General features: G+C 45.3%; 1 protein-coding gene across 2 annotated transcripts in view; it reads left to right on the forward strand.

The window, feature by feature from the left end:
* Positions 1–3197: 3197 nt before the first annotated feature.
* The window catches only part of MYH11 (myosin heavy chain 11), a 128324-nt gene continuing 106794 nt past the window's right edge, over positions 3198–24727 (forward strand). For both annotated transcript variants that reach the window (XM_082669750.1, XM_082669751.1), the window contains exons 1-2: positions 3198–3276; positions 20640–21001. In XM_082669750.1, the coding sequence (XP_082525876.1) occupies positions 20657–21001 (345 nt within the window). In that variant the 5' untranslated portion in view covers positions 3198–3276; positions 20640–20656. The remainder of the gene's footprint in view (positions 3277–20639; positions 21002–24727) is intronic.

Below are 24727 nucleotides of genomic sequence, written 5' to 3' on the forward strand. Positions count from 1 at the left end.
ACAGTAATGTTTTTTGAAGGTAACTTTCCCCCTCTATCTTTAACTGGCTTTTTGAGCCATGAGAAATAAAATGGAGGCATCTGATTTTGAAGATTCAAACATCTGAGCTTCTGCATTGGACAGATATTTATTGAATGACTATTATGTGCACACACTGTCCCTAAGTACTTCTAGAGTATACCAGAAGGGTATGAAACACTTTCCATGTTGAGGCAAAGATTCTGACCATCTGTGCTTTGAGAAAACACAGGCTCAGAGAGGTTCACTGACAGTCCTGTGGCTGCCTGGCTGGTGCTTAGCAGATCATGAGTTAAAAACCTCAGACTTCTCACCTACTTACCCTAGACTCCATCACAAAGGCAGGGTTGGGATCCCTGCTCTACCATTAACTAGCTGTGCTAAATTGGCTGATTATTTCACTCACCGAACCTGGTTTCTCCACAGCAAAATGGGAAAAAAAAGTTTAAGTACTTTGTAGGGTTGTTATAAGGATTAGGTTAGATAATGTAGTACAATTCAGTGTCTGTTATAAAGCCTTCATTTATTGATAATTTATTATAATTATTTTCTTTTAAAAGTTACCAAATTCTTTAAAGAATCAAATGCACCCCTTTGGAATATCGTTAACGCCTCCAGAAAAGTGCCTGTTTTTACTCTGAGGCCAGCAAGTTAAGACTGATGGCCTGCTCTGGGTTATCTTTCCAGGATGGGAAGGGGATGATCAACTTCAGTTTTTCCCCCTTCCTATTTTCTGCTCCACATCAGCTCTGTACTAACGCAGAGAGGATTTCCACTCCTTTTACAGTGCAGACATTAAAAGGCACGTGGGGAAGCAGTGCATTCATCACTTTCTGAAGAACTTAACCCCTAACGTCCCAGCCAACTGAATGCTGGCTGTTTTTGACTCTCTGACTTAGGCCCATTGTTGGGTAGAGAGCTGGGCCTGCGTGTTTTCAGGGGTGAAAAGCAGGCAAGATGTTGAAGGGATGAAGGGACCGAGAGGGTCTGAGATGCAGAACTCTACAGAGGAGACTGGTAGCCTGCAGGAAACAGAGGGCAGGACAGGCCCTCACCATTATGACGTCCCCCAGGCCTGGTGCAACTCTGCTTGGTTTCATGTTTGTTTTGAATAATAGCAGCTAACACGAAGCAGTGTACTATGTTCATTTTACATGGATCATCTCAAGGACTGTTTACAAACAGCTGGGAAGTGAAGAAGTGACTGATGTTCCTCCCATTTTACAGGTAGGGAAACTGAGGCACAGGGCCAAATAGCTAGAAAATGGCACTGGCAGATTCAAACTTAGTTATCTAACCTCAGAGAGGAGTCTTTAGCCTCAAGGCTAATTGTCCTGGGCATTTCCCCTTAAAGTCTCTCTTGGAAGTGAATCATGGCAACAGTGGGCTCTGGACCCAGTGAGGGCTCAGGCAAATCCCTTCACTCCTCCAGGGCCTCAGTTTTCTCACCTGCAAAATGGGGGTATTAATAAAGGCCCCACCATCACCCGGCCTCGTGGCTGGGGGAGGGTTTGTTGGATAAGACTGGGGCGAGTGCCAAGCACAGAGCCTGGTAAGGGTCTTCCAACATCTTTAATCCTGTCTGTAAACCCTCTGGCTGGAAGCAGCTGGAACCCACGGGGGACTGGGGGCTGCCCCCTTCTGGCTCTGCCGGGAGCAGAAGGGTCCCCTTCCCACCCCGCTGGTCTCGGATGCCACCCCCTCAACCTCCGCGGGGCGCCGGGAGGCCGCTCGGCACCATATTTAGTCAGGGGGAGCGGCAGCCCCGGGCTGGTATGCGGCGCTGGGAATTCCTGCAGGAAGGAGCCTGAGCCTGCCCTTTTTGGGTTGTCTCCCTCCCGCCCGGGTAGGGAGGACCGGCCGGGAACCTCGGAGCCGGGCCAGGCGGGGAGCGGGGCGCCCGGCTGCCCGCAGGTCCCCGGCCTGGCGCGGGGCCAGCCCACCGCCGCGGCTTCCTTTTATGGCCTGTGTGCGTGCATATGACAGAGTGGAGAGAGATGGAGAGAGATGGAGAGAGCGAGAGAGGGAGGGAGATCTGGAGCCAGAGACACAGAGACCAGAGACAGAGTGAGACAGAGGGACAGAAAGAGACAGCGGTGGGCAGAGTGACGGAGACATAGAGAGAGAAAAAAGGCAGAACAAGACAGAAACGGTGATGGAGAGACAAGGTGTCAGACACACAGGAGGGGGTGGGGCGGACACGGGGTAAGGGAGTGGTACTAAGAGGGAGGGAGAGAGAGAAAACTTTCAGGCAGCTTCATTTTCAAGAATTTCTTCGGGCGGGGAGGAGCAGGTGAAGAGAACTTTCAAGAGCGCCTGGCACCCACATTCTGTTTGGATCCTGACATGAACCTTGCAAATTACGTAATTATACACAAACACACACACACACACACACACACACACTTTTCAGCTTCGGACACTGAGGCTCAGAGAAGGGAAATGACTTGCCTGAGGTCACACAGCCAGCGAATGGCACACCAGGACCTGAAGTCACAACAACTGGGCCTCTTTTTTTTTTTTTTTTGCTTGTGGGTGGAGGTGGGGATGCCAAGTTGGGAAAAGTAAAAACTTCCCCTTTCTGCACAATTCCCAGCAGAGTTGGGGGGTCTTGCCTTGTACTTTGCAAAGTTCAAAAAATCCCCTTTCCCCACCCTTCACGCAGCACGGCCAGGCCCTTTCCAGGTAGTGGGGGACGAAGAAAAATGGCGAGCGGGGAGAGGAGGTGTCAACTCGGGCCCCTCACAGTTCCCGCCACGCGGAGGAAGCGGTTAAAGCCCGTGAGGCTAGAGCTGACTCAAGGGAGAAATTCTCAAGCATCCCCTATAGACGCCGGCCGCTCAACCCCTTTCTTTAGGGACCCGGAGTCTCGGTGACTGTCCCAGAACCCGGGTCAGACACTGGCCCCGAACGCTTCTGCCCGCTGCGCCTTTCCCGGGAGCCCTGCGGCCCCCCGCTCCCCCCTGCGCCGCCGCCTGGGTGCGCCCCTGTACGGGCGCCGCGACAGGTGCGCGCGAGGCCTGGACCAAAGCCGCGCTTTTCGGACCCTGCAGGTGGCGCTGCGGAGGGAGCAGCGCGAGACTCACACCCACTCCGCCCCCTCCACCGCCTCCCCTTTCCCTCCCGCGGGCAGCTCCGTGTCTATAAAGAGAGGCGTCCCAGGCGAGCGAGAAGGTTTGGACGCCCCTGCCTGGGAGGTGTGCCAGATAGGAGCTCTCCATCCAGTTTCTTCTCCGCTCTCCCCCAAGTTGGAGATCTGTAAGTATGTGGTCCTGGTGGGGGAAGGGAAATTGAGTAGAGGGTTTAAGGATCCTAGAAGACATCCTACAGGGGCTGGGGAGCAGTGAGGAGCATCTGTTGACCTCTTCTTAAGGACTATGGGGCTGGGGGTTCACAATTTTCATTTCTCTCTGCCCCATCATCCTAGATTTCCCCCAAACCAGCATCTCCCAAGGTAACCAATGATAAGTACCACCTTGGGGGTACTTATTAAAAATAATGCCCGGGCCCAACTTCGGTTACACTAGAATCTTCAGAAAAACTGTTCCCTATATATATGAGTCCCAGATGATTCTTGTTATGAGGCAAATCTGAGAGATGTGCTCCCTTAGAAATCACAGAGGTCTGGCTTGAACAGCCAGGCTTCTTTTATTCTGGCCACAAAAAGGGTGCAGCTGAGCTTCACTGAAAAGTTACTTCCTATCACATAGGCAGGCAAAGTATGGCTTCCAGTGGAGCTTGCTTAGTTCTGTTAATTATATCAGTTAAAAACACATGGGCAGAAAGGGGAGTGTTTTTTCCTCACTCTAGAGGATGCCTGCTGATAACCCTTGAGTGATAAGCTGGTTATGATCCAGTTTATTTATTACAGCTTGATTTTCTTCCAGACACACCCCCCCGCTCCAGATTTTTAAAAATCTCATCCAGGTTGACCCCAAGGGCCTCAAATACTCAGAAGGGTGCCAGAGTCCACATTTGCTTACAAAGTCTGCAGGTGCATTAGCTAAGATTGGGCTGGGATTTCCTGCAGAGCATCCAGTACACATGTTACTCTCATGTCCTACTAAGTGGGCAAAGTGAGAGAAAGTGGCTACTGCCTGTTGTATGTTCTCTCTCTGCACTGAGAGCTGGTGGGGATTTGGCTGCTTGAGGAAAGGCACCATTCAAAACCATACTTATCAAGAAGTAAAAGTAAATATTTAGAAACCCCAAGAAAGGGAGCATTTACTACAGTATTAAGAATAGATAGATTAAATTGCAAAGTGGCCATTTTATACAGAGAAGGAGCTTAAAGCAGCAGAACTGAAAGTCATTAGATAGCAGTGTGTGAAATAGGATATTGAAGATCCATGGAAGGAAATGCAGTCTTTCCTTGGTGCTTTCGCATTGAGATAAACTACCATTGACAGAGCACTTATGTGCCATGCACTGTAGCAGCATTTGACTTAATTGATCTCATTTAATCATTGCAACAACCTTTTAAGGGAGTCATTATGATGCCTGTTTAGTATACAAGGTAGCTGAGGCTCAGAGAGGTTAAGTAATTTGCCCAGTGTCTCACAGCTAACAAGTGGTGGATCCCATTCCTGTGTCTGTCTGATGCTAATTCTATACCCCTGACCCCGCCATCTTTTTTCTTTACCATGAACAAAAACTCTGTTGGAATCAGGTTTCTGATGGGACCAGATGTGTCCAGTAAGGCAAGTGCTTATCATCTCTTTGAAGAAAACATAAACTGACTTTTTTCAAATTTAAAATAAAATGCACTGTTTGTCCCCTGTGGCGGGGTCATCTAGTTGGCCCGATGACTAGATTAGGTGGGCTGCCATCCCAAGAGTCCAAAACGTGAACTAGCCGGGCCTTCCTCGAGAAGCTTCTAGGGCTCGTAAACACTGTGTATCTTATTATCATGTCTGAATTAGACGTGTTATTCCGTACAAGGTATTTGTTATGGATTTGTTATCCTTACTTTTCTGTGTGAGGGCTGAGATTGAGGCAAACATGCCCATTTATGGTAGCGTTTTCCATGAGGCCATCCTCGGGCCCCCTCACAAATTAGCCTTGTATTGCAGCTTTGTTGGTCATGCCTCTGGAGATTTCTTTGCCCTTGTCCTTCCCCTTTGGGAACAAGTGGGGGAGTCCAGAGGAGAAAACATTTGGGAGGAAAGGGGGATTACCTTTCCCTACTCTCTCTTATTTGGAAGTTTTATTTTTGGGGTGGGAAAGTTGTCTTCTCCTTTCCTCAGTGTATTGAATCCAAACAGGTGGATTTTATGCTGTTAGGCACAACCATGTACTTCTAAAATTGGGTACACATTAGATTTTTCTGGAAAACCACATCCAATTTTAAGTCCACTGGAATCCGAAAACATCACAAGCAAATTTAGAAATCATGCAGGTTGACCTTCCCAAACCTCAGTTTTCCCATCTATAAAATGGGGCTCGTGAGAATAGCTAATGTTAGTTGATCACTTTTGCTGGACAACACACTGAATCCTTTACAGGCATCATGTTTCCAAGTCTTTACAACAGCCCTTTGGAATGGATGCTATTATTATTGGCCCTGTTTTACAAATGTGGAGTCTGAATAACTTGCTCAAGATAGCTCGACTAGCCAATGAGGAAGACAAGATTCTATAGACCTAGCTCTTTCTAACTGCAGAGCCTAAGGGATTGCCCTTTTGGGAGGATTCAAGGGGATCATGCATATGAAGGATTTAGCACAGTGTCTGGCCCCTGGTGAACTTCTGTGGATGGTTATTTATAACATACATGACCAGAGACCTTAAGGATCTTGCTCAGTGTAACCCATCTGGTACTTGGCAGAACCAGGAACCCTATGGTATAGTCTTTCCGTAAAAGAGAAACTTGCCCTTAATTTTCTTTTTGTGTAATGTCTTTTCATAAACTCAGTTCCTATTCTTCTTCCACTCGAATATAGACCCACTTCCTCACCTGTGTCAGGAACATGACTGATACCAGGTTTATTGGCCCTTTTTTAATTCATTTAGGGTCTCGAGGGCACCTTTTAAGAGCTCACCTGTGAGTGGGAGGAGGCTGTCTGGCTTCCACGGTGACTCTTTTGCTACCAGGGGTCTCTTCCCTCTACCCCTGACCTTTAAACACAGTTAACTATGGCCACACCATGGGGGAAAGGCTGAGTTTGGAAAAGGCCAAGTCGGAATTTGAAGGAAATTTTTGTTTTGTTCTGTTTTGAATAGTTGACTTTGAAGAAACTTTTGTAAGGGATCAGATGATGGAGGAAGAAGCTAGCGCTGCCCGTTGTTCCTGCAGGGGGAAGTTGGGCATCTCTGAGTTGCATCAGTGATTTGGGGGTTAAGGAGGAACAGCCCTCATTAAAGTCCCTGAGGAAGGACCATAGTGCTCGCCTCCTGCTCACCCATGCAGGCTTGAACTTCCTTCCCTCTGCTGGTGAAGCATGCAGCAGACGATACAGAATCACTGAAGGGGCCAGTGTCTGAGACCCCTGTGGGTCATTATAGCCATTCCCTGGTCTCCAGGTAGAATTCCTGACCCTCTTTCTCCTTCCCCACCTCTCCGCTCTTCCCCATCTTTAGATATTGATATAAACATGGTTAATGTATTCTTGCACATCTTTCCAAAACTTTTCTATGTCAAATCTTCCTCTTTTGCACGAATATTGGCATTGTAAATTAGGTGTTTTTTTTCACTTGATTACATATCTTCATCTTTCTATATCAGCACATTGTGGTGTTTCTTTTTATCATCTGCATAATATTCTATTATGTGGAAGGATAGCATCTTACTGAAACAACCTCTTATTGAAACATACCAGCTTCACTCCACCATATAAACAGGACTTCAGGGACCATCTTTGTGTATCTATTTATGTCTAATTACATGAGTTTATCTGTAGGATAAATTCCCGGCAATGTAATTTGCTAAGTACAGAGCATGCACATTGAAAATGGATAGATATTGCTACACAGTCCTCTAAAGACATTGTAAATTTAAACTTCAAATGGGCATATAGGAGACTACATTTCTTTTAAGTTGTGGTAAGCCAGAGTTGCAAGACACAAGACACAGTAGGGCTTTTAGGGCCAGAAATGGCTAGTTCTCTCTAATCCTCAAAGCATCCTCTGTGAGAGCCACCAGACCTCTTGCTAACCAAGTTCTCTTGGGGAGGTAAAAATAATTTAGCTTTACTGATTATAAGAACTTCCTTCTGGAGGTACTTTAAAAACAGTATTCTAATGAGTTAGGCAGATATCAGAAGGGGGTGCAGCTGGTGGGGGAGTGGCACGGGGACCAGTCCATGCAAGGAAGTTCAAGCAAGGAAGAGACTTTTTGCTAAGAGTAGATCAGGTGTCAGATCTGGGTTCAGATCTCGGCTCCAACTTTTATAAGCAAAAGCCTTTACTTTCACTTACCTTCCGGGACCTCCATAGTCTTATAGGAATAATAAATAATGCCCACCTTGCTGGACGCTTAGGAGACATAGCAAGATGGTGTATATAATAGATTGCCTGGCCCGATATCCCATGAATAGAAAGAGCACAGTGATAATTGTGCCTATTATTAATGACAGATTTAGAGTCCCGATTACTCGTGGGGACAGTTTGGGGCTTGGAGATCTGGTGAATCTGGGGGGCCCACCCCCTTCCTGCTTCCCTCTCCACTTTGGCTCCTCCCACACCTGGGCCAGACCTTGAAATAGTTGCTCCTCTGCAGAGGTCCTGCCAGCCGGTGGTTCGTGTTCTAGATCAAGCCCAGAGTGTTTTCATTTTGCCTGCATGGCATTCAGAATGTGCAGTGATTTAACTTTAGGGGTGGGTATTTCATTCCTAAATGCAGACTTTGGGGTCTGTTGGAAATCTGGCAATGCAGGGCCCACATTCTCACTCACCCCAACGGGAGTTGAGAAGCTGCCACGCTCTTTGGGCAGGACCAGAGGGCTCTGTCCAGCCACCTCCAGCCTGGGTCACCTTGCATTGCTCACCTGACCCCAGGGACATTTGGGTTGGTGTCTCTGGTCTAAAATCTTGGCAGTAAAGTACTGAGGGAAGCTGTTAACTAGGTCTGATGATGTGCAAATCCTGTTACTGTTTGGGCTCTGGGGTATTTTATTCATTTTCCTTTAATAGAGAAGCAGAAGGGGCAAGATCTTTTACCCCTGAGTTCCCCTGGGGAAAATAAAACCGATGCTAAAACAAGCTAAAATAGTTAAACATTCTCAGTTGGTTCAACTTCAACACTTTGATCTGGAATCACAGTTATCATAAAATGTTACAGCTAGGGGCTTCCCTGGTGGCACAGTGGTTGAGAGTCCGCCTGCCGATGCAGGGGACACGGGTTCGTGCCCCGGTCCGGGAAGATCCCACATGCCGTGGAGCGGCTGGGCCCGTGAGCCATGGCCGCTGAGCCTGCGCATCCGGAGCCTGTGCTCCGCGACGGGAGAGGCCACAACAGTGAGAGGCCCGCGTACCACACACACACACACAAAAATGTTACAGCTAGCCAGCCCTCCACATTTCTATCCCCAAATGAAAAGCACAAGGCCCAGAGAGGGAGAGTAACTTGCCCAGATTCACCCAGCAGGTTCGGCGCAGAACGGGGACTTGCACCCCTGTGGTCTTACAGAGGCTAATGAACAGCTTGTCTGCGCTCAAGGAACGAAGCTGGGTGTTGTTGGTGAGGAATACAGGACTGTGTATGGAGCCGACGCACTCGGCAGTGTCAGGCATTGCTAAGGCCGTTGATCATGAACTGTAGGTAGTATCCGTCAGTCCTGTATAATGATCCTGAAGGTGTCCTTTCAGCTCTCAGAGCTGATGCAGGACATTGGACGGGGGGTGGTGGGGGAGGAAGGCTTGAGAGGAAGAAACCAGGTCGGTGGGGAGTCTCCTTGAGGTTCGGCTGTCTGGGTGTCTGTCTCTTTTCTGCTCTCATGTGCCCACACTCCACCCATGTGACCTTCTACACTTGGCATTCCAGTTTGGTTGGGACAATTTTTCCCCCCAGGGGACATGTGGCAATATCTGGAGACATTTTTGGTTGTCATGACTGGAGTGGGGAGGGTGTGCTACTAGCATCTATTGGGTAGAGACCAGAAATGCTACTAATGGCCTTAAACTACATGCGACAGTCCCCCTCCCCCCCACTCTCGGCCTGCCCACCACTCCCCCTCTGCTACATGGCTTCTGCCCACCATCTATCCCACCAACAAAGAATTATCCAGCCCCAAATGTCAACAGCCCCAAATGTCAGCGTGCCGAGGTTGAGAGAAGCCCTGCTCTAGCAGCAGGGAGGTGCAGACCAAGTTTTCCTTCCATTCAGTGCATGGAGAATTGTGCTCTCTGATCACTGCTGCCGTCTTGCAAAGTGCTTTGCGTTCCCCCCTGTGCCTCACCTAATGTCTGACCTGACACTTTTTGCCTGATTGTCCACTACCCCAAATTTTAAAAACTCAAGGCTCTGGGTGCACGCTGAGGCAAGTCCTTGCGGCAATAAAACCAAGTTATCTGGAGACTTCAAGTTGCCGCAGACCGATGCGGGGTGTGTCCTGTGTGTGTCTGTATTTCTTTCAGTCCTCAAGTTCTCTCCCTATTTCAAAGAAGGTAGACAAAGCAGAAAAGATCACTTTGAAAGTATATCTTTATTCAGATTCCACCATAACTAGCTGTGCCATGATGGGCAAGTTACTTAACCTCTCTGTGCCTCAGTTTCCTCATCTGTAAACCAGAGGTAATGGTGCTTCTCGTAGCCTTTTTGAGGGGATTAAATGAGTTAATAGCTGGCATTCAATAAGATAGAGCAGCAGCTATGATTACTAATATTAATAATATTAATTTGCTAGGCTCACCACATTTTCTCAAGGACAAATCTATGGGATTTAATCAGTGTTTGGTGGGAAAAGAGGTCTGCGGCTAAATGTTTTTGAGAGCCATGGGCTCAAAGGAGTGAAATAGCTTTCAGATGTCAGGACCTCGGATATCCCGATGGGAGTTCTCCCTCTTAATGATGGGGTGGGTAGATGTGTAGCGCTTTTCAAATGGATTTGACCACAGAATCGATTTCTTTCTCTTTTTTTTGGTTGTGCCTCAAGGCATGTGGGATCTTAGTTCCCTGACCAGGGATCAAACCCGCGTCCTCTGCATTGGAAGCACAGAGTCTTAACCACTGGACCACCAGGGAAGTCCCCAGAATTGATTTCTGAAGAGTGTCTCAACCTCTCTGAATCCTGCCCCACCCCACCCCAAATATTTTGAGGGATTAGGGTTCCCAGGAACACACTCTGAGAAATGCCATTCTAGGGTGAAGCCAAGCTCCTCTTCCCTTTTCCTTCTTTCTTTTGACCAAAACAGATTTCACACATCGTGACTGTCAGGCTTCAAAGACATGGGAAGCAACCCAGCCTCTCTCCTTTTTCTGGACAGAGACTGAATCTTTGTGCTTGATCTTCTTTGCATTTTTGAGTCCTAGATTAGGCAGGGTTCGTGGCAGTGGGAATTCCTCTGTCCTTTTATTTTTCTGTTGTAGTTTTTGCTTTTTTTTCTGATTTGTAAGGCAACTCAGCAACATCGTAATTAGAAAGAGCCCACTTAGCTGTCATGCTGCCCTAAACAAATAAAACATGTCTCCCCACCCTCCTGAGTATACTCGGCTACCATTCAAAAACTTTTCGTTGATTGTACTTATACTACAGAACTGCACAATTAAGTGCTTAAGGTGGTGAATTTTATTATGTGTATTTTACCGTAATTAAAGATAAAAAGAAAAAAAATTTTTTTTCATTGAAGTGTACTTTATATCAGAACAGTACACCTCCCTGTGGGTATGCAGCCCGGTGAATTTCCACAAAGTGGGCACACCCATGTAACTGGCACTCAGATCAAGAAACAGAACATCAGCCCCACACACCCCCATCACGTCCTACACTTCCAGTTACAACATCTGACATCTACCACCTTAGGTTAGATTTGCCTGGTTTTGAACCTCATATACAGGCACACCTCATGTTATTGCCCTTCACAGATACTGTGTTGTTTTTTTGTTTTTTTTTTTTTACAAATTAAAGGCTTATGGCAAATCTGTGTCGAGCAAGTCTATCAGTGCCATTTTTCCAACAGCATTTGCTCACTTTGTGTCTCTGTGACACATTTTGGTAATTCTTGCTATATTTAAGGCTTTTTCATTACAATATTTGTTATGGTGACCTGTGATCAGTGGTTTTGTTGTTGCTACTATGACTCGCTGAAGGCTCAGATGATGGTTAGCATTTTTTCGCAATCAAGTATTTTTAATTAAGGTGCGTATGTTGATATAATTAGACAGTCGACATAATGCTGTTGTACACTTAATAGATGACAGCATAGTGTAAACATAACCTTTATAAGCACTGGGAAACCACGATATCCATGTGACTTGCTTTATTGTGATATTTGCTTTATTGAGATGGTCTGGAACTGAGCTCGCAGCATCTTCACGTCCTGCCTGCAAACAGAATCACACAGTATGTCCTTCTTGGGTTTGCCTTCTTTCACACAAGTGTTTGTGAGGTTTGTTCTCATCGCGGTGTGGAGTTATAGTTCACTTTATCTGATTTGGGTCCCATTTTGAATGTTTATTATGTGCCGGTCACTGTGCTAGGTGCCTTAAAGGGTCGGTTCATTGATTGCAAATACTCCACTGAGCTTCTGACAAGCCCATCAAGCTTGTGTAGGAGACAGAAGAGCACAGGCTTCGAATCAGACCTGGGTTCGGATCCCAGCTCTGTCACTTTTTTTTTTTTTTTTTTTTTGCGGTACGCGGGGCTCTCACTGTTGTGGCCTCTCCCGTTGCGGAGCACAGGCTCGGGACGCGCAGGCTCAGCGGCCATGGCTCACGGGCCCAGCCGCTCCACGGCATGTGGGATCTTCCCGGACCGGGGCACGAACCCGTGTCCCCTGCGTCGGCAGGCGGACTCTCAACCACTGCGCCACCAGGGAAGCCCAGCTCTGCCACTTTTTAGCTGTGTGACCTCAGGCAGATTCCTTCACCTCTTTGAGCCCCAGTTTCCATGTCTGTAAGGTGGAGCTGACCATCAAACGGAACTCCTAAGGCTGTGGTGGTGTCGCTCGATGATCCTGCATGTGAAGGATTTAGCCCAGGGCCTGTGAGGAGGCCAGGGGTGTTAAGTATCACTGTTCGGTGTTCAAAAAACTCTGTCCTGGGTATGACATACAGCCAAGTGGGAGGTGGTGTGATATTGGCATTGCTTACATGTAGAAGATAGTTTTATAAATTTTGCGTAGTAATATCTTTCCTTTTAAGGAAAATGTCAGTCATGAAATAGTAGACAGAAGAGTTTAACCCTCCTACAGGTACTCCATCATGAGGCTCCAGCAATTAACACTGGGCCGATCCTGCCTCCACCCAAATTTCCTCCCTGCCCTGATTATTTTGAGGTAAACCCCAGGTTTATCATTTCATCTATAAATACTATATGATTTTCTTTTTTTTTTTATTTATTTATGGCTGCGTTGGGTCTTCGTTGCTGCCCACGGGCTTTCTCTAGTTGCAGCGAGCGGGGGCTACTCTTCGTTGTGATGCGTGGGCTTCTCATTGTGGTGGCTTCTCTTGTTGCGGAGCATGGGCTCTAGGCACGCGGGCTTCAGTAGTTGTGGCACACAGGCTCAGTAGTTGTGGCTCGCGGGCTCTAGAGCTCAGGCTCAGTAGTTGTGGCCCACGGGCTTAGTTGCTCCATGGCATGTGGGACCTTCCCAGGCCAGGGCTCAAACCCGTGTCCCCTGCATTGGCAGGTGGATTCTTAACCACTGGGCCACCAGGGAAGTCCCTTCACGATCTTCTAAAAGGAAATACTTCTCTAAAAGGAAAGGACTCTCTAAATAGGTGAAATCACAGTACCATTTTCACACCAAAGAATTTAACCAATTCCCTAGGATAAAACATATTGAGTCAGTGTTCAAATTTCCCTGATTAGCTCATCCATTTTTCTTTTCGGAGGGGTTGTCAAGTAAACTTTTATTTTTCTGACAATTACATTCAGTTGCTCAAAGATTTTCATTTAAAGGGTGGCTTTTTTTAAAAAAATTATTCAATTATTTACTTATTTGGCTGTGTTGGGTCTTCCTTGTGGTGCGCAGGCTTTTCTCTAGTTGCAGCGAGCAGGGGCTACTCTTTGTTGTGGTGCGCGGGCTTCTCATTGCGGTGGCTTCTCGGAGCATGGGCTCTAGGCGTGCAGGCTCAGTAGTTGTGGCTCACGGACTCTAGAGCGCAGGCTCAGTAGTTGTGGCGCACAGGCTTAGTTGCTCCACGGCATGTGGGATCTTCCCGGACCAGGGCTCGAACCCGTGTCCCCTGCATTGGCAGGCGGATTCTTAACCACTGCGCCACCAGGAAAGTCCCTAAAGCGTGGCTTTTTAAGACAGCAAAATGTACCTTTATTTCTGATTTGCTCCGTGTGTGGATGTGCATGTTGACAGGATAGGGGAGTTCTTTCTCTGCCTCTACCAGTGTTTGTCTTTTATTGTACTTGTTAGGCTTTTTCATTATGAAAATTTTCAAACATATGCAAAAGTGGAGAGAACAGTATGACGTACCCCTTGGTTCCTGTCACTCACCTTCCATATGAGGCCAATCATTTCACCCCACCCTCCTCCCATTTCTTTTGTGGGTCCCAAAGTCCTTTCTAATCTATAGGTTACCCTTTTTAAAAATACTTTACCTGTTAAAGAAACTGAGTCGTTTGTCCTATGCTTTCCCACCTTGTGGGCTTTGTCACATGCCCGTGACCTTGTTTGGCATGTTCCCTGTGCCCCGCATTTCCCTTAAATAGGTGTTAGATCCAGAGGCTTTGTTGGCTTCGGTCCCCCAACCCCACCCCATTTTCCTTTTTGTAAGAATATTTCATTGATGGTGGTGGCACTTCCTAGAGCAACCCCTCTGGAGGCACGTAACCTCTGATTGACTTTGTTTTTGCAATGTTAAGGTTAATGAGTAGGTGTAGGTGGTGCCAGCCTGATCCATCCATTATAAAGTTTGCCGTCTGCTTTTCATCTAATACAGTGGGTCTGAAAGTGTGGACCCCAGGCCAGCATCCTCAGCATCACCTGGGAACCTGTTAGAAATGCAGGTCTTGGGCTCATCCCAGACCTACTGACTCGGAAGCTCTGGGGTGGGCCCAGCCATCTGTGATTCCACAACTGCCCGGGTGAAGCTGATGCACAAGAAAGTTTGAGAATCAATGGTCTGATGTTTTAGCAACATTGATAGTCATTGTCAAGACCCATTATTTTATTCAGAGTTCCAAAATTGCTACATTTTAGTTTCATCATTTCTTCCACCTTTATTGGCTGGAATTCTTCTAAGTAGAAGGTAGTTTGTTTTGTTTTTTTTTAAACAGTGAAAGTGAGGTGAAGGGAGAATGGACTCATTACATCCCAAGAGAAATTCAATAACAATTTAAAAATGCAGGAAATGTGATTGTTAAACCTGGGACAGTGCACATTCTCTACGATTCTTTAGTTCACTTTTTGGAATAACTGAAGTGATTATTCAGATTTAGGGAATGATTCACCCATTTCTCCATCTTTTTTTTTTTTAAATGAGCTACTAGATCAGGTCTCCCAGGAGAAATAACCATCCCTTCTGAACAAATCAGCCTTTGGGTTTTTTTTTTTGGTTTTTTTTTTAATTTGTATTTTTACTTTAAAATAAGTTTGAGATTGAGTGAATTTGTTGGCAGCCTTTGGTTTGTATTATTGTTATTTTCACCCCAGAAGAGAAAAGTGGTAGTAACTGCCCCTCTGATTTTTGCCTTGCAAAGTCTGCATTTTAGGAGGTGGCTGCCCAGCTCCAGGGGCCCATTGATGGGATATGGGGGTTACTCCATCTCCGTGGGATTTGTTGGCCTAAGTGTGGAGATTATGTTTGAATTCAAAGGAGTTATGAATTGTTTTCTGCTGAAGTAGGGGGATCAACCACACAGTACATCCTGGTGACTGTACATCCTAACTCAGCTTGCACCTTAGTTCTTTGGAACGAACAGTGGATGGGGGGAGGAGAGGTGGGGTCGGTTGGAGGAGCTGAGTGAGAGCAAGTGCTACTAGAGCAGGGCAGCTCCTTCAGGTATGGTCAGAGGGTCTGGAATGGGCCCTTGGATTGGCCTATAAAGAGTCTGTTGCCTCAGCACCTTGTCTCATGAACACGTCTAGACAACAGAATGGAGAATCTGTCACAAATGGGCTCCCCATGCTGAGAGGGCATTTAATGACTTGACGTTTTATATAAAGACAGACTTCTTGTCAATTATTTAGTGACCTTGAGGAACAGTTTGTAGAAAGGCAGCATCAGTGTTTTAGTTTCCCCTTTTCGTTACCAGTTTTCAATACAATGGGTTGATTCCCCAGCATCTTACAAGGATGACTTGTGAATTTTTTTTAATCATTATGAGCTCACGGATTTAAACATATTCACCTTTCAACTCTTGTCCCATATTTGACCAAATAGAACCCTAGTTTGATATTTTAGTGTGTAGTTTTCTAGACTTTTAAAAATGTATACACAGACATATAAAATGACAAGAATTACTCTATTATAAATATTTTAATCAGCTTTATTGATATTTTAGTGTGTAGTTTAATATTTTAGCGTGTGGTTTTCTAGACTTTTAAAAATGTATACACAGACATATAAAATATTTTAGTGTGTAGTTTTCTAGACTTTTAAAAATGTATACACAGACATATAAAATGACAAGAATTACTCTATTATAAATATTTTAATCAGCTTTATTGAGGTATAATCTACATATAACTCACCATTTTTTAAAAAATTCACTGATTTTTAAGTGTACAGCTCAATGAGATTTGTCAAATGTATACAGTTATATAATCACCACCATAATCAGGATATAGAACGTTTTCATCACCCCCAAATTTCCTTTGTGCCTCTTGGCGGTCAGTGGCCTTCCCAGCCTCTGGCAACCAGTGATCTGCTTTCTGTCACCATAGTTTTGCCTTTTCTAGACTTAACACATTAGTGGAATAATAGAGCATGTAGACTGGGTCTTGCTTCTTTCACCAAGCTTGCTTTTGAGATTCGTCTATTTTATGTGTAGTTTGTTCCTTTTTATTGCTGAGTATTCCATTTATTCATATTGTTTTTAACCTAAAAAGATATCGGAAATATCTTTGCATGGTCCAAAGTCATCTATTGTGTTATTCCGTTTATATGCAATGCCCCGAAAAGGCAAATCTATAGAGACAGATAATAGATTAGTGGTTGCCGAGGGTGGTGGGTAGGAACAGAGAGTGACTGCAGACCAGCATGAGGAAACCCTTTTGAGATGATGGGAATGGTCCAAAATTTAGCATCATGATAAATGCACAGCTCTGTAAATTTACTAAAAATCATTGAATTGTGCATTTACAATGAGAGGATTTTAAAGCATGTAAATGACAAATAAATATGTTAAGATGAAAGGGAAAAATCTTTTTGTTAATTTTGTTAACAGTGAGGCCCCTCACTGTTGTGGCCTCTCCCGTTGCGGAGCGCAGGCTCAGCGGCCATGGCTCACGGGCCCAGCCGCTCCACGGCACGTGGGATCTTCCCGGACCGGGGCACAAACCCGTGTCCCCTCCATCAGCAGGCGGACTCTCAACCACTGCGCCACCAGGGAAGCCCAATTTATAGTCTTTTGATGTTCAAAAATTGTGTGCAAATCTGTAACCAACATTAACTCTATGAATTATCACTTTTATTATTTCTTCTTTTTTTAACATTCTTTTTTTTAATATTCTTTTCCACTATGGTTTATCACAGGATATTGAATATAGTTCCCTGTGCTACACATTAGGACCTTGTTGTTTATCCATTCTAAATGTAATAATTTGCATCTACCAACCCCAAACTCCTAGTCCATCCCTCTCCCTCCCCCTCTCCCCCGTGGCAACCACAAGTCTGATCTCTATGTCTGTGAGTCTGTTTCTGTTTTGTAGATAGGTTCATTTGTCCATATTTTAGATTCCACATGTAAGTGATATCATATGGTATTTGTCTTTCTCTTTCTGACTTACTTCACTTAGTATGATAATCTCTAGCTGCATCCATGTTGCTGAAAATGGCATTATTTCGTTCTTTTTTATGGCCAAGTAGTATTCCATTGTATATATGTACCACATCTTCTTTACCCATTCATCTGTCAATGGACATTTAGGTTGTTTCCATGTTTTGGCTATTGGTGAACAGTGCTGCTATGAACATAGGGGTGCATGTATCTTTCTGAATTATAGTTTTGTCTAGGTATATTCCCAGGAGTGGGATTATTGGATCATATGGTAATTCTGTTTTTAGTTTTCTGAGGAGCCTCCATACTGTTTTCCATAGTGGCTGTACCAACTTCCATTCCCACCAACAGTGTAGGAGGGTTCAAAAGGGAAAAATCTTTGCGTGGCATAAATAAGTCTACATCTTGAAGTTTGGGTGGAATTATAGGATTCTGTTGCCTGGATGCTCTGTAATTTAACAAGGCACTCACTGAAGGCCGTTTGGATTGCTTGCAGGTTTTGCTGTTCCAAATAGCACTGCAATGTACATTTTTATACATCTGTTAGCACTTCTCAGTTTCCTTAAGCTAAATTGCTAGCAATCGAATTGCAGGTCAGGGGGTGTGCATGAATTTTAGGAACTTTCCATCTGTAAGGGTGATGTATGCAGAGGCCCGGACCCTACACTCTTGACAACACTGGATATTATCAGTGGTTCTCACCTTAGCCAAGCTATGGGTGAAAAGCACTATCTCACTGCTTCACCTTGTATTTCTTCATTTACTAGTGAGGCTGAACATCTTTTTCTTATGTGGATTGGCTATTTGAAGGTGTTTTTAAAGTATCTATTTTTGTTGATCATAAATTTAATAAAAGTTATAAAACTGTAAGTATGGCAAAAATACGTAATAGAAAGTATACCCATGTTCAGAGCAGCATTATTCACGATAGAGAAAATGTGGAAGTAAATCAAATGTCCATCAACAGATGAATGGGTAAACAAAATGTCATATATCCATACAATGGAATATTATTCAGCCTTAAAAAAGGAAGGAAACTCTGATTCATGCTGCAACATGGTTGAACCTTGAGGACATTATGCTAAGTGACATACGCCAGTGACAAAAGGACAAATACTGTATGATTCCACTGACATGAGGTTCCTAGAGTAGTGAAATTCATAGAGATAGAAAGTAGAGGGTTTCCCTGGTGGCGCAGTGGTTAAGAATCTGCCTGCCAATGCAGGGGACACAGGTTTGAGCCCTGGTCCGGGAAGATCCCACATGCTACGGAGCAACTCAGCCCATGCATCGCAACTACTGGGCCCGTGTGCCACAACTACTGAAGCCCACACGCCTAGAGCCCGTGCTCCACAACAAGAGAAGCCACCGCAATAAGAAGCCTGCACCCTGCAACAAAGAGTAGCCCCTGCTCGCCACAACTAGAGAAAGCCCACGTGCAGCAATGAAGACCCAACACAGCCAAAAATAAATAAATAATAATAATAAAAGATAAATTTTAAAAAACAAAACAAAAAAGAAAAGAAAGTAGAATGGTGGTTGCCAGTGGCTGGAGGGAAGAGGCAATGAGGAATTAGTCTTTAATGGGTGTGGAGTCTCAGTTTTGCAAGATGAAAAGAGTTCTGGAGCTGGATGGTGGTGATACTTGCACAATATGAATGTACTTAATGTCACTGAACTTAGTGTCATAAAATGAGTAAGATAGTATACTTATGTATATTTTACCACAATAAAAAATTGGCAAAAAAACCCATAAAAAGTAAAAATCCCTTCATAACTATATTGATAAGTGCATATTTCTCCAGTCATTCTGTCTATATGGATTCTAAATATTTTTAAATAAAATGGGTTATTATACCTACTATTTTACAATATTCCCTATATTTCATTTTTAAACAGTTTTATTGAGATATAATTTAAATACCATACAATTCACCCATTTAAACTGTACAATTGAATGGCTTCTAGCATATTCACAGAATTGTGCATCCATCATTGCAGTACATTCTAGAACATTTTCATCACCCCAAAAAGAAACCCTGCACCCCTTCTCTGTCACCCTCTAATTCTCTCCCAGCTGTTGGCAACCACTAATCTACTTTCTATCTCTATGGATTGCCTATTCTGGACATTTTGGGTAAGTGGAATCATATAATATGTGGTCCTCTGTGACTAGGTTCTTTTACTTAGTATAGTGTCTTCAAGATTCATTAATGCTCAGTGTATATCGGTACCCCATTCCTTTTTATGGCTGAATAATATTCCATTATATGGAGAGGCCACATTTTATTTATCCATTCATCTGTTGATGGACATTTGGGTTTTTTTTTTTTTTGACACTTCTTGGCTATTAGAAATAATGCTTCTATGAACATTCACTTATGAGTTTTGTGTGGAGGTGTGTTTTCATTTCTCTTGGGTATATACCCAGGAATGGGATTGTTGGATCATATGATAACTCTCTGTTTAACCATTTGAGGACCCGCCTTTTATTTTTACAGTAAACTATCAGACTTGGATATCTTCCTGTGTCAACACACCTTGACATACTTCTTGCATCTTAACCCCTGGATAGCATTTCATTGTATGAAAATATAATGGTTTATGTACCCATGCCATGTTGATGGACAACAGGCAATGATGGAGATCCTTTTCTTTTTTAAAAAAATAAATTTATTTATTTATTTGTTTGTTTTTATCTTTGGCTGCGTTTGGTCTTCTTTGCTGCACGGGCTTTCTCTAGTTGCGGTGAGTAGGGGCTACTCTTTGTTGCAGTGCTTGGGCTTCTCATTGTGGTGGCTTCTCTTGTTGTGGAGCACGGGCTCTAGGCACGCAGACTTCAGTAGCTGTGGCACGTGGGCTCAGTAGTTGTGGCACGTGGGCTCAGTAGTTGTGGCACGCGGGCTCAGTAGTTGTGGCTCGTGGGCTCTTGAGCGTAGGCTCAGTAGTTGTGGTGCACGGGCTTAGTTGCTCTGCGGCATGTGGGATCTTCCTGGAGCAGGGCTCGAACCCATGTCCCTTGCATTGGCAGGTAGATTCTTTTTTTTTTTTTTTTGAAGATGTTGGGGGTAGGAGTTTATTAATTAATTATTGTTGTGTTGGGTCTTCATTTCTGTGCGAGGGCTTTCTCTAGTTGTGGCAAGCGGGGGCCACTCTTCATCGCGGTGCGCGGGCCTCTCACTATCGCGGCCTCTCTTGTTGCAGAGCACAGACTCCAGATGCGCAGGCTCAGTAGTTGTGGCTCACGGACCTAGTTGCTCCGTGACATGTGGGATCCTCCCAGACCAGGGCTCGAACCCGTGTCCCCTGCCTTAGCAGGCAGATTCTCAACCACTGGCAGGGAAATTCTTAACCAGTGCACCACCAGGGAAGCCCCTGGAGATCCTTTACTGAAGGGCCTTTGGGTTGTTTCCATTTTTTGACAACATAAGCCATCCTACAGGGAACACCTTTGTACTCTATGGAATGTTTCTGCAGACTGCATTCCCAGACATGATGAGGTGAGGGCTTTATCTGTCTTTAGGGCTTGGTTCTGGTCTAATTCTGACCCTGTGGCCTTATTCCCCAGGAGATCAACCAGGCACCATGGCACAGAAGGGCCAGCTCAGTGATGACGAGAAGTTCCTCTTTGTAGACAAAAACTTCATCAACAGCCCAGTGGCCCAGGCTGACTGGGCTGCCAAGAAGCTGGTATGGGTCCCTTCGGAGAAGCAGGGCTTCGAGGCGGCCAGCATCAAGGAGGAGAAGGGGGATGAGGTGATCGTGGAGCTAGTGGAGAATGGCAAGAAGGTCACGGTCGGCAAAGATGATATCCAGAAGATGAACCCGCCCAAGTTCTCCAAGGTGGAGGACATGGCAGAGCTGACGTGTCTCAATGAAGCCTCCGTGCTGCACAACCTGAGGGAGAGGTACTTCTCAGGACTCATATACGTGAGTATCTTGGGGCAGCCAGTCACTTCTTGCTGGCCTCCTGCACCCCTGAGGGAAGGGAGAGGCTTGGAGATGTCTTCGGGGTGCAGGTTGGGAGGCTGAAGTTTTCAATGAGAGAGGCTGCAAGATGGGATGGAATCGTCCAGACCTGGGTTCCCATACACCTTGCCCTACCTAGTTCTGTGACATTGAACAGGTTATTTCACCTCTTGAAGCCTCAGTTTTCCCATCTGCAAAATGAGAACAATCACCCTCCCCATGTAAAGGAGATCCAAAGATTCCATGTAATCCCATAGGCGCTTGGTCAGTGCTCAACGGATTTCAGTGAAGTAGTTCCCTGCCCTTCCTCCATCTTGGAAATAAAGAAGAGCTCTTAACCTCCTTGGGAAGGCTTGTCCATCCTGGCAGTCAAGTAGGTAGGAGACATGAGGATCTTGGTGAGGTTTGGTGGAGGCCTTCCCTGTCCCAAATGGGAACGCCTGGATCGACCTGGACTCCTCTGGGTTGACTGTGCAGATCAGAGTGCACTAGAGCTGCACTGTCCAATATGGTAGCCACCGGCCACACGTGGCTAACTAAATTTAGATGTAAACTAATTAAGCATCAATTCTTAAAAGTTCACTTCTTCACTTGTACTGGGCTTCATGTTAAATGCCCAACAGCCACCTGTGTCTAATGGCTGCTGTATACCTGTGACAGCACAAGTGTAGAACATTCCTATCACTACAGAATGCTCTGTGGGACAGTCTGGACCAGATGATGTGTGACTCAGGGGTACAGGTTCCTTGTGGGGTGGGCCAGCTCCCCAGGATATAGAAGGACATGGTAACCCCATTAAGCCAAACTGGTGGGCAGAGGGTTCCCCAGTCCAGCCTTTGTCTATCTTGCCTCTCAGAAAGGGTATGTTAATCCCTTGGGCAAGTTATCTAATTTCTCTGAAATTTTGTTTCCTTCTCTGTAAAATGAACACAAGAATAGTACTAGCCTCATAGACTGGGTTACTCTGAAAAGAAAGCACTTGGCATGCTTCCTGGCATGTTGTAGGCACTCAACATGCTAGGTGTTGTTTTTATTAGTTTTGTTGCTGTTATGGTAATTTTTGTTATTACCAGACAGATGTTCTGGGATTCTCTGCAAACTTATGGAAACAGTCACCTCCATCTTTAGGCCCTCTGGTCCTGCCCTTTGTGTTTTACCATGTGAAAATTACAAAACTCCCTTGTCATCTCTAAAATTGTCCTGCAGACGTTTTTCCTAATTAGGAAAATAAGGCACATTTATTCCAGAAGATTTGGAAAATTCATAAAAGCACAGTAAACACAAAAATCAGTCCTCCCCCAGAGATTACAGCTGATAAGATGTTGGTGCATTCCCGGTGTTTCTATGTGAGAATAGTGCGTGTTTACCTATTGAAAAGCCTGTGCACCTAGGCTGGGGACCTGCTCTTCTTTCTACATATAAGTCAGTGATGAGCATCCCCATTGCTCATTCATAACGCCAGAATGTCCCTTTATGGGCTTTGTGACCTATCCTATGGATGTACCATAATTAATGATCTATTCTTCCTATGGATTGTTCAGAGGGGGTTACAATGGGTTTTTTCTTTTTAAAGAGCCAAGGGGGAACGGGGGAGCAACTCATAATTCTATAAATGCCTCCTATTTATCTCATTTAATTAGTACAACTCCACTGAATGAAGTATGCTAGTCTGTAAGATGAGACGAGCATACTTCATTCAGTGGATGCTGTGCTAATTCAAGCTGAGGCTCAGAGTACTGAAGTCCCTCCAAGGACAGTCTAAGATGCTCTCTAAGCAGGGAAAGTCCCTTTTGTCAAACTCCTTGTTTGGAAGCATTATCAACCTGGGGCTCTTGGCACAGAGTGGATATTTCTAAGGGCACCAATCTGCAGGGAGCAAGAGGGGAGCGGGTCTCCTGTCCAAGATGAGTCGTCTTCATCCAAGGAGGTCAAGGATGGGCCTGGATATGAATCTTGCCTGCTATGCTCTGACACAGATGTTTGAGCCCCAAATAGAAATCAGGAAAAATGAGGGGCTTATGAAGGTCCCAAGACCCAGACTATCTTCCGACAGCAGATTAAAACATGAATCAAATCTTCAAATTCCTGCTACGCTTCTCTGGACAGATTAGATGAAAAGCCTTTCAGTCTTGTGACCACACGTCCACTGCTGTCTCGTTCCTTTCTGGTCAGTTTAATCACTTAAATAGAAACTGTTGTCCGTGACAGAGGAGATAAAGGAGGACAGGGGTGGAGATGGGGGGCACAGCAAGTTATTCACCCGGCGCGTGATAGCGGAAGGCGCAGCAGCCCTTATTACGGGTGGGTGGCAGGTGATGCTCAAGCAGCTGGCCGTGGCCGACTTTGCCCTTGATAAAGAAGAGAACGTTCCCTTCCATTCTGCAAGGCTCATTTCGAACAAGGCACTTTTGCTCAGGTCCTGGCTGATGTATTGTCCTCTCGGGTCTAGAAGAGGTAGAAGCCAGAGGGTCCCGTCTCCTAGTCTTAGAGATGCAGGTTCTTGCCTGAGCTGCCAAGGATCATTGATGGCACATGTGGGGCATGCATGTGGCTCTGATCCCTGGTCCAGCACTCTCTTGCTATCTTGGCTGTTGCTGTTGGCTGGCTTCTCTCTGCCTGGGATTTTTCATGACTGCTTAGCAGTCGGCTCTGTCCCTGGTGTTGGGCTGGGAGATGAGACAAGGGTTTCAGGCACAGGGAACTCAGTGAAGAGGTGGGCCTTGCTTGTACTGGCTACCGTCCCAAGTCCCAGCTCTCTGGCGAGAGTGAAGCTCACATCCCACCCTGCGCACGAGGTGACCGAGGCAGAGAGGTGACGAGACTTGCCTGGGGAGGGACCGGATCAGACTCCCCTGCTTCCCTCTCTGTGGGATGCTGAGAGTCACAGGGCCCAGTCCTCTCCCTGAGGCTGATTGATAACTGAGGGGAGGAAGATAAGGCACACTTGAGCTGGATGCAGATATGTAACATAGATTCTACAACGATGAATGGATGAAGGAAAGGTGGTAGATACACCGAATGATGTAATAACCCTGCTTTAAAACAGAAGGAGATCCTGCCATTTGTAACAACAGGGATGAACCTGGAGGACATTATGCTGAGTGCAATAAGCCAGAGAGAGAGGGGAAAATCCCGCAGGATCCCATTTACATGAGAATCTAAAATAGTCAAACTCAGAGAATCAGAGAGTGGAATGGTGGTTGTCAGGGTCTGGCGGGGAGGGGGAGATGGGGAATTTCTTATTTATGTATCTATTTGTGGCTTTTTCTTGTGTCTGTTCACAACTATCTAACCACTCAGACTTAAAACATTTTTTTTGAATAGACAACACATGCAAATAGTAAATAAAATAGTATATAAGGATATTTTAGAACTTTTCCTTTCAACCCCATTCCTCACCTTCTGGTTCCCCTCCTTAGAGAAACCGTGGTCACCAGTTCCTTATGTAGCGTTCCAGCAATATTTTATACATATAGAGGCAAATATATGTATATTTGAATACATACATATGTATTCCTTTAAAGGGCAGTGAGCCATAGTTATTAAGCCAGTCTCCCACTGATGGGCATTTAGGTTGTTTCTAGTCTTTTTTGCCCTTTAAAATCAAGGCTGTAGCAGATCACATTCTTGATGGACCAGGTCTTTCTCTAGGATACATGTTCAGAAAGTCATAACATTGCACTACAA

This window comes from Grampus griseus, assembly GCF_964374135.1.
Source record: "Grampus griseus genome assembly, chromosome: 14".
NCBI classification, from domain to species: Eukaryota; Metazoa; Chordata; class Mammalia; order Artiodactyla; family Delphinidae; genus Grampus; species Grampus griseus.